The sequence below is a fragment of the Marmota marmota genome, unplaced genomic scaffold (assembly GCF_001458135.2).
Source record: "Marmota marmota marmota unplaced genomic scaffold, marMar, whole genome shotgun sequence".
NCBI lineage: Eukaryota > Metazoa > Chordata > Mammalia > Rodentia > Sciuridae > Marmota > Marmota marmota.
Window position 1 is genome coordinate 9,528,734 of NW_026000000.1, and position 13,972 is coordinate 9,542,705.

Below are 13,972 nucleotides of genomic sequence, written 5' to 3' on the forward strand. Positions count from 1 at the left end.
TCCCAGCCTGTGAGGTCCTGGAGGCAAGACCGTGTCTCTGCACTATGCCCTGTCCCCCCGAAATGTCAGGCTTAACATCTATGCTCTTTGTCCAATGTTGCTAAGACCCCACATATCTAGTGTGGTTTGTTCCTTTGTGAACCAGCACCCTGGGCTCTGTGCTCCCTACATGAGGGTGCTCTGACACCCACAAAATGTATTTGCCATGCCCCCTGCCTGCCAGAGTAGCACTCCCTGCAACATAGAGGAGCCTGCAGTGTGGAGAAGCCATACTTTTTGAATTTATGCACCAAATGCTCCACAAAGGAATAAATGTGAATCCAGTCGCCATGCACGCTGCTGGACCTAAAAGCAAAGGAAACACGAGTTGGGGATATGGCATATTCAACAAGTGGGCAGTTTCTGCCTTGCCCCACTGTCCAGCAGGCTCTTTAATAAGTGCACCCCAGAACCAAGAGCTAGAGTGAATCATCCTTAGAGGTGACATTAGTAAGGGCCAGGAGTAGCAGAGAGTGGCCAAGCAGCCCCACCAACCTGGGACTGTGGGGCATCCCAAAATGAGGAAACTTTGCTAATTTACCAGTGTGGCCGGTCATGCTACATGGGGTCTGTGTAGACTCTAAATGGAAAAGGTATCTTGGATGGAAAGGTCCATCACCTCCATATGGTCTGATATGCAAGGTCTCTTTTTCCCCTCCATTTGCCCTTGTTTAAACCATTTCCTGTTCTCTCTGTGGGTGCCCAGATAAGGGTCCTTGGCATCACTGCCATCAAATGCACCTGGACAGCCCTAGCCCAGGCCCAGGGTGTGACCAGTCCTGGTCTGTAAGTCCCCCATCCCTCAGGGTGGGGATTCTTTTGCAGACCTATGTCTGATCTGTAACCCCATGACATTGCCAGATTCCTCTCACTGTCCCACGTTTCCCAGCACTCACAGCAGCAAGTGCAAGAATTTTCAATAAGAACCTAAACCTCAGCAAGTACAGATGGAAACAGGAGCTTACTTTATATCCTAGGTTTCTCACCAGCTTGCAGTACTCAGCTACTCTGAGCACAGAAGGCCTTTTCCAGTATGCACTGCCAGGGAAGCAGCATGTCCAGCTGTCATCATTTCCAACTAGGAGGGAGACCCACAGGCTCTTCCTATCCTGACTCTTAGGTCCCTCCTCGCTTTGTCTCACATTTAGTCCCTGGATTGTAGGGAAGGAGGTAAAAGAAATTAGGTCCTCCTGATCTTCCCATTGTGGGAATCACTTCCATCTGGGCTACATCCTAGGGACAAAGGTGTTTGCAGTTCTACAGCTGTCAGTCTACATTGCATAAAGGAACAGCAAGTAGATTCCAGGTATGGAAGAGAAATGGAAGAGAAATGTCAAGCTTAATGTCTATGCTCTTTGTCCAAGTTCTGAGAGATGGTCTATGATGAAACTGAGGCTGGTGCCCTTGTCTGGACATTTTTCCTGGATCCATGGTGGTTAATGTGATTGATATGTTATGAGAGTCATATTCCCTACCAGGAGTCACCATTTCTTCTCTCCATTTATCACCGTGTCCTTAAATTTGAGTGTCTGGAAGGTCATGCTTATATGTGCTGATTGTCACTTAGCAATAGCAACCTTCTCTCTACCATCCACTACCTCCTCTAGGCTTCATACACAACTGCATGTAGCCGATGAGGAAATAAGATCTATATAACCCTAACAATATCAGGATTATCATTCACTGAGCATATATGCCAGGAAACTGATGTGCATGCATTCCTTTTAATATGAACTTATTCCCTTGCACAACTGAGAAAACTGAGGCTCTGAAACCTCAAGCGATTCTTGACCATATTCATATCTAGCATGGATCTGAAACCAGATCTTTCTCCAAATCCCACACACTGCCCACTTCATTTGGCATACCTGGATGATGATGTGGTATCCAACAATATCTGGCTGACTAAGTGCTAGATATCAAGCCCATCCATAACACAAACTTTTGCTCTCCACACCACCCAGGCTAATGTGCAAGACAACTCCTTCTCCTAACTGAGGGTAACACTGTTTGCTTTCTTTCTTACTCTTCTTATTGTTCTCCTGTTCCCCAACCCCGACTCTGTAGCCAGGAGTATTGTCCACTGAAGACTCGTGGGGAGCCAGAGTCATCAACCTCTTCATATGCTCTGCAAAAGTTTCAGTTTGAGATGATTTCCAAAGATGCTGTGTATTCTAAAACATAGAAGAAAGGGGTCTGGGTTTGTAGCTCAGTGGTAGAATGCTTGCCTAGCTCATGTGATGCACTGGGTTTGATCCACAGCACCACACGAAATAGATAGATAGATAGATAGATAGATAGATAGATAGATAGATAGATAGATAAAAATTAGATAGATAGATAGATAAAAATAAAGAACCAATAGATGATGTTTAAAAAAAAATCTCAAAACAAAAAAAAGTAAGAAGAAAGATAGTGTTTATGGAAAGAGTAAAGGAATACAGAGACAAACCACTCCCTAGAAAACTGTTTGAAGTTCCCACACACAAGGCTCCAATCATGCTAGTACCCAAGAGAGACAAGACCACTGGATACTGAGGACACTTCTGATGTTAATGTTTGAGTTCAAAACATCATGGTGATTTGATCATGTAGGCAGGATGAAAGATGACGTTACAGAAGCATGCAGGGGAACCAGTTATGAAGAAGCCAATGCTTTATCTCCATTGTAAAGAGAGAAACAAAAAGAAACACCAGCCAGAACAAACTTATAATTAGAAAGAAGGGCATAATATCATAAATGAAAGCTAGTAAGTTTGCAAGTGGTTGCCTTGGGGGAATGGGATCTGGAGTCTTACAGAGTTGGGCAGGAGTATTTATTAATTAATTATTTTTTTAAATTGCTGTGAGCCTCATTCTAGTAATTGAAATTTCAATGGATCTTCAAATGTTTTGGGATGAATCTAAAAATGGAATTATAGGAACAAACTAATAGCATAAATGCTGTTCAGAGAAATGGTGTCTTTGAATCTCAATGCCCTACTAACCATGGAAGCATTCCAAAACAAACAGTCACACACACACACACACACATATACACACACAAAAAAACAAACAAACATACAATCAAACAAAAGCAACAGAAGACCTGAATGCTTCCAGGCCAACTTTGCAGAATCTCTGGAAAGAAATGAAACTTTGATAGCAATAATATAAGTGTTCAATGGAGAAAAAGCCATCTTCAAAGTCACAGAAATGTGTATGTAGTGTTTTATCACACTTTCCCTACTGTATTCCCAGTATGGAAACAGTTTTGGTTTTGAGCAATGGACCCAGTTTAAAATTATTCTCCTTCAATCAGAGGGACCAGTTGCTAATTACTGTGTCCATATGTTTTTACTTGTCTTGGGGACACTTCATGGACTGATTCCCTCAACTTTCCTCTGCATAACTTGAAACATGGATAAAAAAGGAACAGGCACTCTACTTAATAACAACCACAAACCTTCAGGAGACAAATCATAGATGCCTTGGGCCAAAGATTTTGGGTGGAGTCATACAATAGATTATTGAAGATCCAGAAGAGAAGCTCTACAACTGCATTCTAGGAAATACTAAATAAAGTCGTTCAAGTAAAAAGTGAAAGACACCAGACAATAACTCACAGCCATATGAACATAGAAAGATAAATAAAAGAGCAAATATATGACCCATTTTTTATTATAATCTTGTTTTGTAACTTTATTTTTCTTTTCTGCAGCATTTATAAGACAAATGCACAAAATCATTATGAATATATGTTATTGAGCCCACAACATGTAAAGATGTAATTTGTGGCATTGGTAACAAAATGTTACATGATTTCAGACTATAGTAGAATTTTTGTATGTAATTAAAGTTAAGTTGGCAGAAATTCAGATTGGCTTGCTATATATAACATTAGAAGGCTACAGGTAATCTGCATGTAATCATAAAGAAAATATCCAAAATAGAATATACACAAAAAGAAATGAGAAAGCAAATGAAATAATGAAATGTCTCATTTCAAAAGTATCAACTAAGCACAAAATAAGAGACAGGAAGAAAAGGAAGAACAAAAAAGGCTGAAAAAATACAGGAAACACCACATAATGCCAAATTCCTTCCCTTTTAGAAATTACTTCAATTATAAGCAGATGAAAATCTAAAGACATAGATTGCCAGAATGGATTTAAATAATGAAAACAAATAAAAACCCATGATCTAATTTTATGCTGTTTACAAAAGACTAATTTTAGACCTAAAGGTGCAAATAATTTAAAGTGAAACTCATAAGGTTATGGTCATAAAAGTGTATTCACAAAAAGGATACTACAATTAGAAACAGACCTCTACAAAAAAAAATCATAGTCCCAAACTCATGAAACAAAATTGAACAGAATTAAATAAAGAAATAGTGCTAAACTCAAGTTTGAGATTTTGAGATGCTCTTTTCAATCATGAATAGGACCTTAAAAACAAAGAAAATAGAGAAAAGACAAAAGAGAAGATTTGAATATCATTATTTAAAAACTGTACCCATACTGGAACATGAGACTGATCAAATTATTTTATGTCAATGTATTATTGTGTCATGTTAAATCTCAGTATTGGGGATAATTATAATGCACCAATAAGAAAGACAAAAAAGAAAAAATCCTGTAATAAACAGATATTTACCGAACACCCTACCTGACAACAGCAGAACATTTTTTTTTTCAAATTCACATGGAAGATTAATCTTAGTAGATCACATGTTAAGCCACAAAACAGAAACACAAACACACACACACATATACCCACGCACAAGTAATTGGCATGAGGATAGTCATTCCGAAGTATATTTCCTTATAATGAAAAAAAAAAAAACCTCAAAATCAACCAAAAGGAGATCTTGAAAATTCATAAGCAGGCAGAAATTAAACAATTGCACTGTGTACTATTAAATAGTCAATGTCTCAAAGAATAAATCAAAAAAGAAATTGGAAAGTACCTGAGACAAATAAATAAAAATAAAAACACAACATAGGAAAACATGGAATGAAGCTAAAGCAGTCCTAAGATGACAATCTATAGCTATAAACGAATACATTTAAAAGTAAAAAGATTTATCCATAAATTAACTTTACCACTTATGGAAAAATAAAATTAAATTCAAAGCTAGTGAAAGAATAAAGTAGCAAAGATTTTAGAGAAGAGATAAATAAAATAGAGAATCAACATTATAATAGCATTATTGCCAATTTTATAGAAATTAACAGCATAAGATGGATATCTAGGCTAACAAATTGTATGCCTAGATGAAATGGTATTTTTTTCTAAAAACACTAAATTTACCTAAAGTAAGTCATGAAAACAAATAGAAAATGTGGATAGACCTGTAACTTTTAAAAGATAATAAAAATCTACATCCCCACCCCAAAAAGGCTACCTGGATTCACTGGTAAATTCTAGAAAACATTCAGGAAGAAATTTCAATATTTTTTTCTTAAACTTTTCCAAAAATTGAAGATGAGGAGAAAATCTCAGACTCATTCTATGAGGCAGTATTACCCTAACACCAAAGTCAAATAAAGACATTTGAGGAATGTACAGACCAACAATCCCTCTGAACATAGATAGAATAACTTTAACAAAATACCAGGTGGAATTCAGCTAGTATGTTCAATGGTGAAAGACTAAAAAACGATGAAAGCCTTTCTCCTAAGATCCAGATATGTTGCCTGCCACTATCACTTTTTTTCAACATGATATTGATAGCTCAAACCAGAGAAAGTAAGGAAGAAAATGAAATAAGATAAATTCAAATTAGAAAGGCAGAATAAGGTTATCACTCTTTGTAGATGATATTCTTACATGTGAAAACCTGAAAATTTTACTAAACAATCTTTTGAGTCTAATAAACAAATTCAGCAAAATAACAGGACACAAATTTAAAAATATACAAACCAGTTACATTTTCAAATCTTAACAATGAAGCATCCAAAAAGAAAATTAAGAAAACTATTTCATTTATAAATACATCCAGCTGGGAAAAAATACTTATGAATAAATAAATAAATAAATAAGTTTATAAATAAATAAATAAAAGACATGTAGATTGAAAACTAATAATACATTGCTGAAATAATTTAGACATAAAGAAATGGGAAAATATCAGATTTTAGGGATTAGAAGACAAATTTTGTCAAGATGACAACACCAGTCAAAACTATGTAAAGATTTAATGTATCTTCATTAAAACCCCAATGGTATTTTTTTTCAGAAGTAGAAAAACTTATCCATAAATTTTATAGAATATCAAAGTGCCATAATATACTTTAAAAGACCAGTACTAACTTGGAGTATGCACATTTTCTGATTCAAAATTTATTACAAAATTAATTAAAACACTGTGGTAATTTGCTTGAATATAGTCATGCAGACCAATGATCAAAATAGAAAGCCCAGCAATACTTATATAATATAATAATAAATAATTATATATTTTTCATTTTATTATGATGTGTCTTGGAGAGCTTCTCATTTGAATGGGTATAATTGAGGTCCTATAAGCCTCCTGTACGTGGATATCTATTTCATTGTGGAGTGGGAAAAGTTTTCTGTAACTATTTCATGAAAAATGATCTTTAAGTTTCTAGTCTTTATCTCCATGTTCTCTTTCTATCCCAGTGATTCTCAATTTTGGTCTTTTAAAGTTTTCCTACAGTTCTTGCATATTCTGGTCGCCTTTTACCCTTTTAATTGCATTTTGTATACTCAAGATCATATACCATGTCTTCAAGGCTTGAAGTTCTGCTTTTAAGGGCTGAGGCTTTATTTTCTATGCATTCTAATTGTTAGTGGTGCCTTCAAGTGAATCTTTAATTTAATTGATTGAGTATTTCTTCTAGGTGTTTTTAAACTATTTCTATTTCTTTAGTATTAATATCCTGTAACTGCTTTTTAATTCCTTCCTTAGATCTAATTTTCATTAATTGAACATCTATTTTTTTGCGAGGGGTTACCAGGGATTGAATTTAGGGATACTCGACTACTGAGACACATCCCCAGGCTCAGGAACAGATAAATAAATCTCCCCACAAAATCCAAATTGCTCAACAATTGATTGAGAGGTGGATGAAATCCCAGAGAAAGATTGTAAAAATCTGCTTATTAAGATGTTCAGATAACTAAGTGCATGCCTGTAATCCCAGAGGCTTAGGAGGCTGAGGCAGGGGAATGTTGAGTTTTAAGCGAGCTTCAGCAAAAACGAGGCACTAAGCAACTCAGTGAGACCCCGTCTCTAAATAAAATACAAAATAGGGCTGGGAATGAGATATTCCAATCCCTAAAAGACAACAAGTATCAGCCAAGATTATTATATCCAGAAAAACTTAGTTTCAAATTTGAGGGGGAAAATAATCTTTCTATGAAAAGAACTAAAGGAATTCATGAACACCAAGCTGACACTATTAAAGAATACTGCGTGCACACAAAGGAAATAAAAAAACAATCCCCAAAGTTCTCAAACAGAGGAAGGTCAATAGAAGAATAACACATTAAATGTGAATCAAGGCAGGATAAAATATAGCAAAAAATCAAAATGGCAGGAAACCACAAACATATATTAATACTAACACTGAATGTTAATAGTCTCAACAATTAAAATATACAGGTTAACTGAATGAACAGCATGTACAGTCAGAAAAATGAGAAATTATACCCGATTTATGTATGATATATCAAAGTACATACATGCATTTTACTGTCATGTAAAACTAATTAAAAAACAAAAAATTAAAAATCAATATTCAACTATATACTACTCATAAGAAAATCATCTTAAAGGCAAAGGCATCCACAGGCTTAGGGAAAAAGGATAGAAAAAATATTTCATGCAACAAACCACAAGCAGGAGTAACTATTCTCATATCTGTCAAAGCTGATTTCAAGCAAAGAAGAGACAAGGAAGGCCACTACATTCTGGTTAAGGGAACAATTCAACAGGAAGATAGAGCAATACTGAACATTTATTCCCCAAATGTCAACACACCCAATTACATAAATAAAAATGCTCCATGACATAAACCCCACAGAGACCACAACATAATAATGACAAATAATTTTGATACGCCCTTATCACCAATAGACAGGTCAACAACATATAAACTCAATAAAGATCTCAACCTAGATAAAAGCATTAATCAAATCAACCAACCTAATGAACATCTACAAAATATTCTATGCCAAAACAGCTGAATTTACCTTCTTCTCAGTCATAATAGAACTTTTTACAAAACAGATCATATTCTAGGCCACAAAGCAAATCTTTTCTTTTTTTTCACATTCAAATATTTTATTATTATTATTATTATTATTATTATTATTATTAAAGTTTTTCTTTGGGTTTTGTGATGGCTCCTCTGACCCAGCTCCTACAAAGGAGGCACGGCAGGCAAGGAAAAGAGTACTCCTCAAACCCAGTTTTATTTGGGAGAAGCCAAATCTTATCAAATACAAAAATAATCTATAGAATCCCATGTGTCTTATCAGATCATAATGGAATGAAACTAGAAATTGACCACAAAAGAAATAATAGAAACCATATAAATACATGGATATTGATCAATACTCTTAGAAATGAATGAGAACAGAGATACAACCTATCAAAATCTCTGGAACTGTACCTATCAAAATCTCTGGGACAGTACCAAAGCAATTTTTTTTTTGTAGTGGAGATTGAATCCAGGACATTTAATACTTGACTCAAATATCCAGCCCTTGTTAGTTTTATTTTGAGTCTGTGTCTTGCTAAGTTTCTGGAGCTGTCTTCAAAATTGTGATCCTCCAACCTTAGACTACCAAATTGCTGAGATTACAGGCATGCACCATCATGCCTACATGAAAGTGGTTCTAAGGGGAAACTATAGAATGCCAAGAGTTAATAAATGGGATGGCATCGAATTAAAAAGCTTCTCCATGGCAAATCAAATAAGAATGTGAAGACAGAACCTATAAAATGGGAGAAAATATTTGCTAGCTACTCTTCTAACAGAGATATCTAGAACATACAAAGAACCACCATATGTTCCAACTACACATTTCCTCTATATTTATCTTGAAGAATTAGAGTCCTCATGCCATAGTGATGCATGCATGCCCATGTTTACGGCAGCACAATACATATTAGTCAAGTTATTGAACTAGCCTAGGTGAATGGGTAAAGAAAACGTGGCATATATACCCAATGGAGTTTTATTCAGCCATAAAGAAAATGAAACTATGGCATTTGCAAGAAAATAGATGAAATTAGAGACTGTTGTGCCAAGTAAAATAAGTCAAACTCAGAAAGTTAAGGGTCATATGTTTTCTGAAATATGAGGGACCTAGAGAGGAGAATAAAAATCAAAGGGAGATCAGATGAGAAAATGGTCCAATGGGTAGGAGTTGAGGCGGGGAGGGGCATGTGCTGGTTAGTGATATTGGCCAAATTACATCCTTATATTGTGTATTGTGTGCATGTATAAATATGTAACAACAAATGATCATATTTCAGAAAGAAAATAAAAAGTATGTGAAAGATAACCCACAAAATGGAAGAGAATATTTGCAAATCCTGTAACTCATATGGGGTAAGAATCCAGAAAATATAAAGTCCCACAAGTCAGCAATAAAAAGCAAACAACAATCAATAAAGAACAAGAAAGAAATGAACAAAAGACTTGCATAGACATTTCTCTGAAGGAGATACATAAATAGCTAAGAAGCACATAAAAAATATAATATAAATATTTATTAGACAAATGCCAAGGAAAATCACAATGAGATATAATTCTATATCCATTGGAAAGGCTATTATAAAAAGCAAATAAATACAACAAAAGAAAACAAAGACAGTGGGTTTGGGGAAGGAATGTAAAATAATACAACCATGGTGGAAGACAATTTGACATTTCCTGAAAAGGCTAAACACAGAATCACTATATGATCCAGCAATATGACTCTTGGACTATCCCAAAAAGAAGTGAGATCAGACTCACATAGACCCATATACAGATTTTTCACAGCAGCATTGTTCACAATAGCCAAGTGTAGAAAAAACTCAATTATCCATCATGAGATGATGGGTCAACAACATGAACATATGATAGTATATAATTCAGCCATAACCATGGATGACATTCTGATGGATGCTACACTGCAGGAACCTTGCAAACATTGTGCTTAGTGAAATATGCTAGACATAAAAGGCCAATATGACCCACTTACACAATATCTAAAATGGGACAATTACTAGATGCAAACAATAGAGTGGAGGTGATCAAGGTGCTATAGTCTAAATCTTGAATGTTCCCCAAAGGCCATGTGCTGAAGAGCTGTTCCTCATTCTGTGGTGCTATTGGAAGGTGGTGGAACATTGAGGAGGTGGGGTCCAGGGGAAGAAAGTTTGGTCCCTGGGGCTGTGTAAGGACAGGGATGTTGGGGACCCCAGCCACTCCCCATTTTGCCCTTTGCTTGCTGGTTGGCATGAGGTGAGTGGGTTTCTTGTGCTGTGCACTCCCGAAGATATGCTATGCTGCCACAGACCCAAAGCAATAGGGCTAAGAGGCTGAATCTCTGAACACATGAACCAAAATAAACTTTTCTTCATTTAAGTTGATTATCTCAGGTATTTTGTTACAATGGAAAGCTAATTAATGGGGGTGGGGGAAATGAATGATCAAAATGGACTTTCCCTGTGGGTGAAGGGTCTCAGACAACCTGGCTTGGCCTGAACCCTGGTCTTTTTCCCTGCTAGATCAGCAGAAGTGCTCTGAAGCCCACCCCCAGCCTTTGCAGGAGGGACATAGGAAGAGAGCTAAAACTTGAAGGAGCCAGGACTCCATCAAGAGCCCTGAGAGCACTGGGAGCACTTTAGCTATGTCTCTGCTTAGACTGGAAATGCACATCACACTCATCCTCTGTTGTTGCATCTAGTCGACCAACTTTCCCTTCATCCTCATCTCACCTGGCAAGGGGGGTACAAAGACAATCATGTTACAGTGAGAGGTTCTGAATCACAAAAGGATGAGGCTGATTTCCCAGGACCCCATAGGTAATAAGTGACTCCATGGCTGGGCTGCTTTTCTCAAAGAGCCACAGAGCACCCACACATGAGGTCCTCATCCAGGTAGCCCTGGGAGAAAGATGTCCTCACCCTCCAAGTACTTGTCACCATGCTGGCTCTGCAAGGTACCAAGCCCCTTCCAACAGACCCTGTGAGATGGCTCACGGGGAAAGGGTGTGTTATTTCCCTCAGGCTGAGGGACTCCTCCCTGGCTCACTGTGACCAGAATCAAGGCTGCCACATCTGACAACATGGGTAGGAAATGGAAGTGCAGGGACTCCTCCTCAGACAGGATTCTGTTGAGGCTTGTAGGAGTGACAATTGGAAATTCAGACATTAGGAATTGAGGGAGATCCAGCAGATCTCCTCAATTCTGGAGACTGACCTGGTATACACAGGGGACTTGAGCTGCTTCCTTTCTTTCCTGGCTTTCCAGTCTGGATAATGTTCAGACCCTTCAGCTCATGTTCCAACCCCAGACAAGTGTGGCCTGATTACCTGGGCTTGTCTTCTGGCATTGAAGATGCCATGTGGGATCCATGTGAGGCAATGACTGGGGTTGCAAGTGGGGACCTTCTTTACTCAGGAAACCATTTCTCTGGCCCTCTCTAGGACCCTACCTTATTCATATTTTTGCAGAAAGGTAAGGGGAGAATCTCTAATTTTCTGATGTTTTGCAGCAAACCAGCTGTGGTTGACTGAACCACTTCCATCCTCAATATAACCCTCCCAAAATGTGGGGATTGACCTGCCTCCTCAAACAGTTAGAATATCATTTTTTAGTACTTTCTCTGTCATAAGCAAGTACTTCATTAACACCGGCACCTATGCCAATGGCCCTTCCATACATCTCAAGGCTGGGCCGAACCCCCACTATCCTCACAACAATCTTAGAGGAGTGGATAAGGTACTTACCACAGGGCAGCTGAGAAACCCAAAGAATCACAGCTACTCTCTGAAAGGACTGGTCCAAACCACTTCTCCAGAACCAAACAACCACTCACCCTTACCTTTCTAGACTGCCAGCAGGTGCCTAAGGCACCATCTAGCTTCCCCAGGACAATACTGAGATAGAGTCACCTGCTCTTGTCAGTGCAGGTGCTTTGGATGGTAACATGGGGGAAGGAAGAAGCAAACATGAGAGGCAGAAAAGCACAGGACATTCTGAGCAGTGGCACTGGGAGAGTGCCCAGCAGAGGCCACAGAGCACTCTCTCCAGAATAGTCAGCAGTGAGCCCTACACATGGCTGAGGGTGAATTCTAGCCATCACCTGACTGAGAGGCATGTAGGAGCAAGATCTGGGCCAGTGAGATCTGCTGGAGGGGAAGAGCCATCCAGGATCCCTGTGATGGTTCCCTCCTTATAGACAGTAAGTAAGATGCTGAGGATCATGCCTGGGGTCTGACCACAGACAACCCTGCTTGTCCTCTTCCAGAGTCTGCAATTTTTAAGGCCATGTTCTGACCATAGTGACTGGAACCTAAAAGAAAATCCCCCTGGGGTATCTGGGGACAGAACCAGAGGGCCACTCACTTGTCCAAGATGAAGTAGAGGTCAAACACACCCTGGCATTCATTTTTTGTTTTCCTTTGTGTCCATCGTTGCCATCCACCAGGACTTTGGCGGTGGTGGTAGCTTCTTGAGCCCTTGCCCACATGGTGGAATATTCTCCAGCCAGCGCCATGATGCTGTAGGCTCCCTGCTCTCAAAAGGGATGGTGGCAGAAGCAGCAGTAGCAGAAAGAGTGCAGTGCAAGGCAGCCAGGAATTGTGGATCACCATTTTCTTGATGTCCCTGTGAACTTAATTGCATTTAGCTCTCTGTACAGGTTTACAGGTAGGCTGGGCACTATCCACCTCTGGCTTCCTTTTCTGCCACCTCCACCTGTACCCAGGGATCATAGCCCCTATGGACCATTGCCCTATCACCAATGATCACTACAGCACTCTACCAGGTACCTACTCAGAGCACAGGGACTGGGGAAGCAGCAGCTCTGAGTATTCTGCTACCAGCTGCCTGCACAGCCCTTCCCCCACCCTGGGACAGAATTTTCTGTGCTTATGATTGACAGGAAGGTTGACATGGTGACTTTGTGACCTGAACTCTGCTCAATACCCTTCATGTAGACAATACCAAATAGCAGTCACTGGATCCTTGAAGGGTGTGTAAGATAAAAATCTCCTTGTCCCACAACCCATCTCCTTACAGCTGGTCCTTAAGGGGTCACCTAAAGGAAATCAGGATTTAGTTAACCAAAGAGGATAGCTGAAGATCAAGACATCACTGTGGGTGAGGAGTCAGGAATTGGGAGGCCAGTGGGTTGGAAATGGAGGGGCCATTTATGTGAACCCTGAAGTCAGCCATGAGATGGCAGGATCTAGAAGGCGATGAATAGTGTGTGCTCTTGCCTAAGTCCTCTTAGAATAGGAAGTCAGTCCCATTATCCACTGCCTGGTAACAAGCACATAAACTCAGTGACAAGAACAATTTTGTTGTACTCACAGTTTCTGTGAATCAGACAGGTAGGGATGGCAAATTAGAGAGGGGTCCCCATGAGGTACCTTATGGGGAGATTTGAGCATCAGGGAAAGACTTGGGTTACTGGTGACTGGAGGTCAGTATTGGCTTTCCCACTCTCATATATGACACCTGAGTAGGGTAACTCCAAATCTCTACCATCCCCAGAGACCCTAAGTGTGTCCTTTTATTATGACTCAATTTTCCTCTTGGCATGAGCTTTCAAGGTGGGTGCACTGTTTTTATGGTGGCTCAGAGGTCTGAACTCAGAGCTCAAAATATTTGTAGTGAGCAAGATAGAAACTGTAGCGCCCTCTATGACATCACCTCAGAAGTCACATACTGTCACTTCCACTGTATTCTGGCCA

The 13,972-nt window shown here is 38.9% G+C and overlaps 1 protein-coding gene across 1 annotated transcript in view; it reads right to left on the reverse strand.

Annotated features, from left to right (window-relative positions):
• The window catches only part of Antxrl (ANTXR like), a 47,319-nt gene extending 34,451 nt beyond the window's left edge, over window positions 1-12,868 (reverse strand). Inside the window, exons 1-2 of the mRNA XM_048807593.1 lie at window positions 12,621-12,868; window positions 274-345 (exon numbers count right to left, since the gene is read on the reverse strand). Coding sequence (XP_048663550.1) covers window positions 274-345; window positions 12,621-12,868 — 320 coding nt within the window. The remainder of the gene's footprint in view (window positions 1-273; window positions 346-12,620) is intronic.
• Between the last annotated feature and the right edge of the window lie 1,104 nt (window positions 12,869-13,972).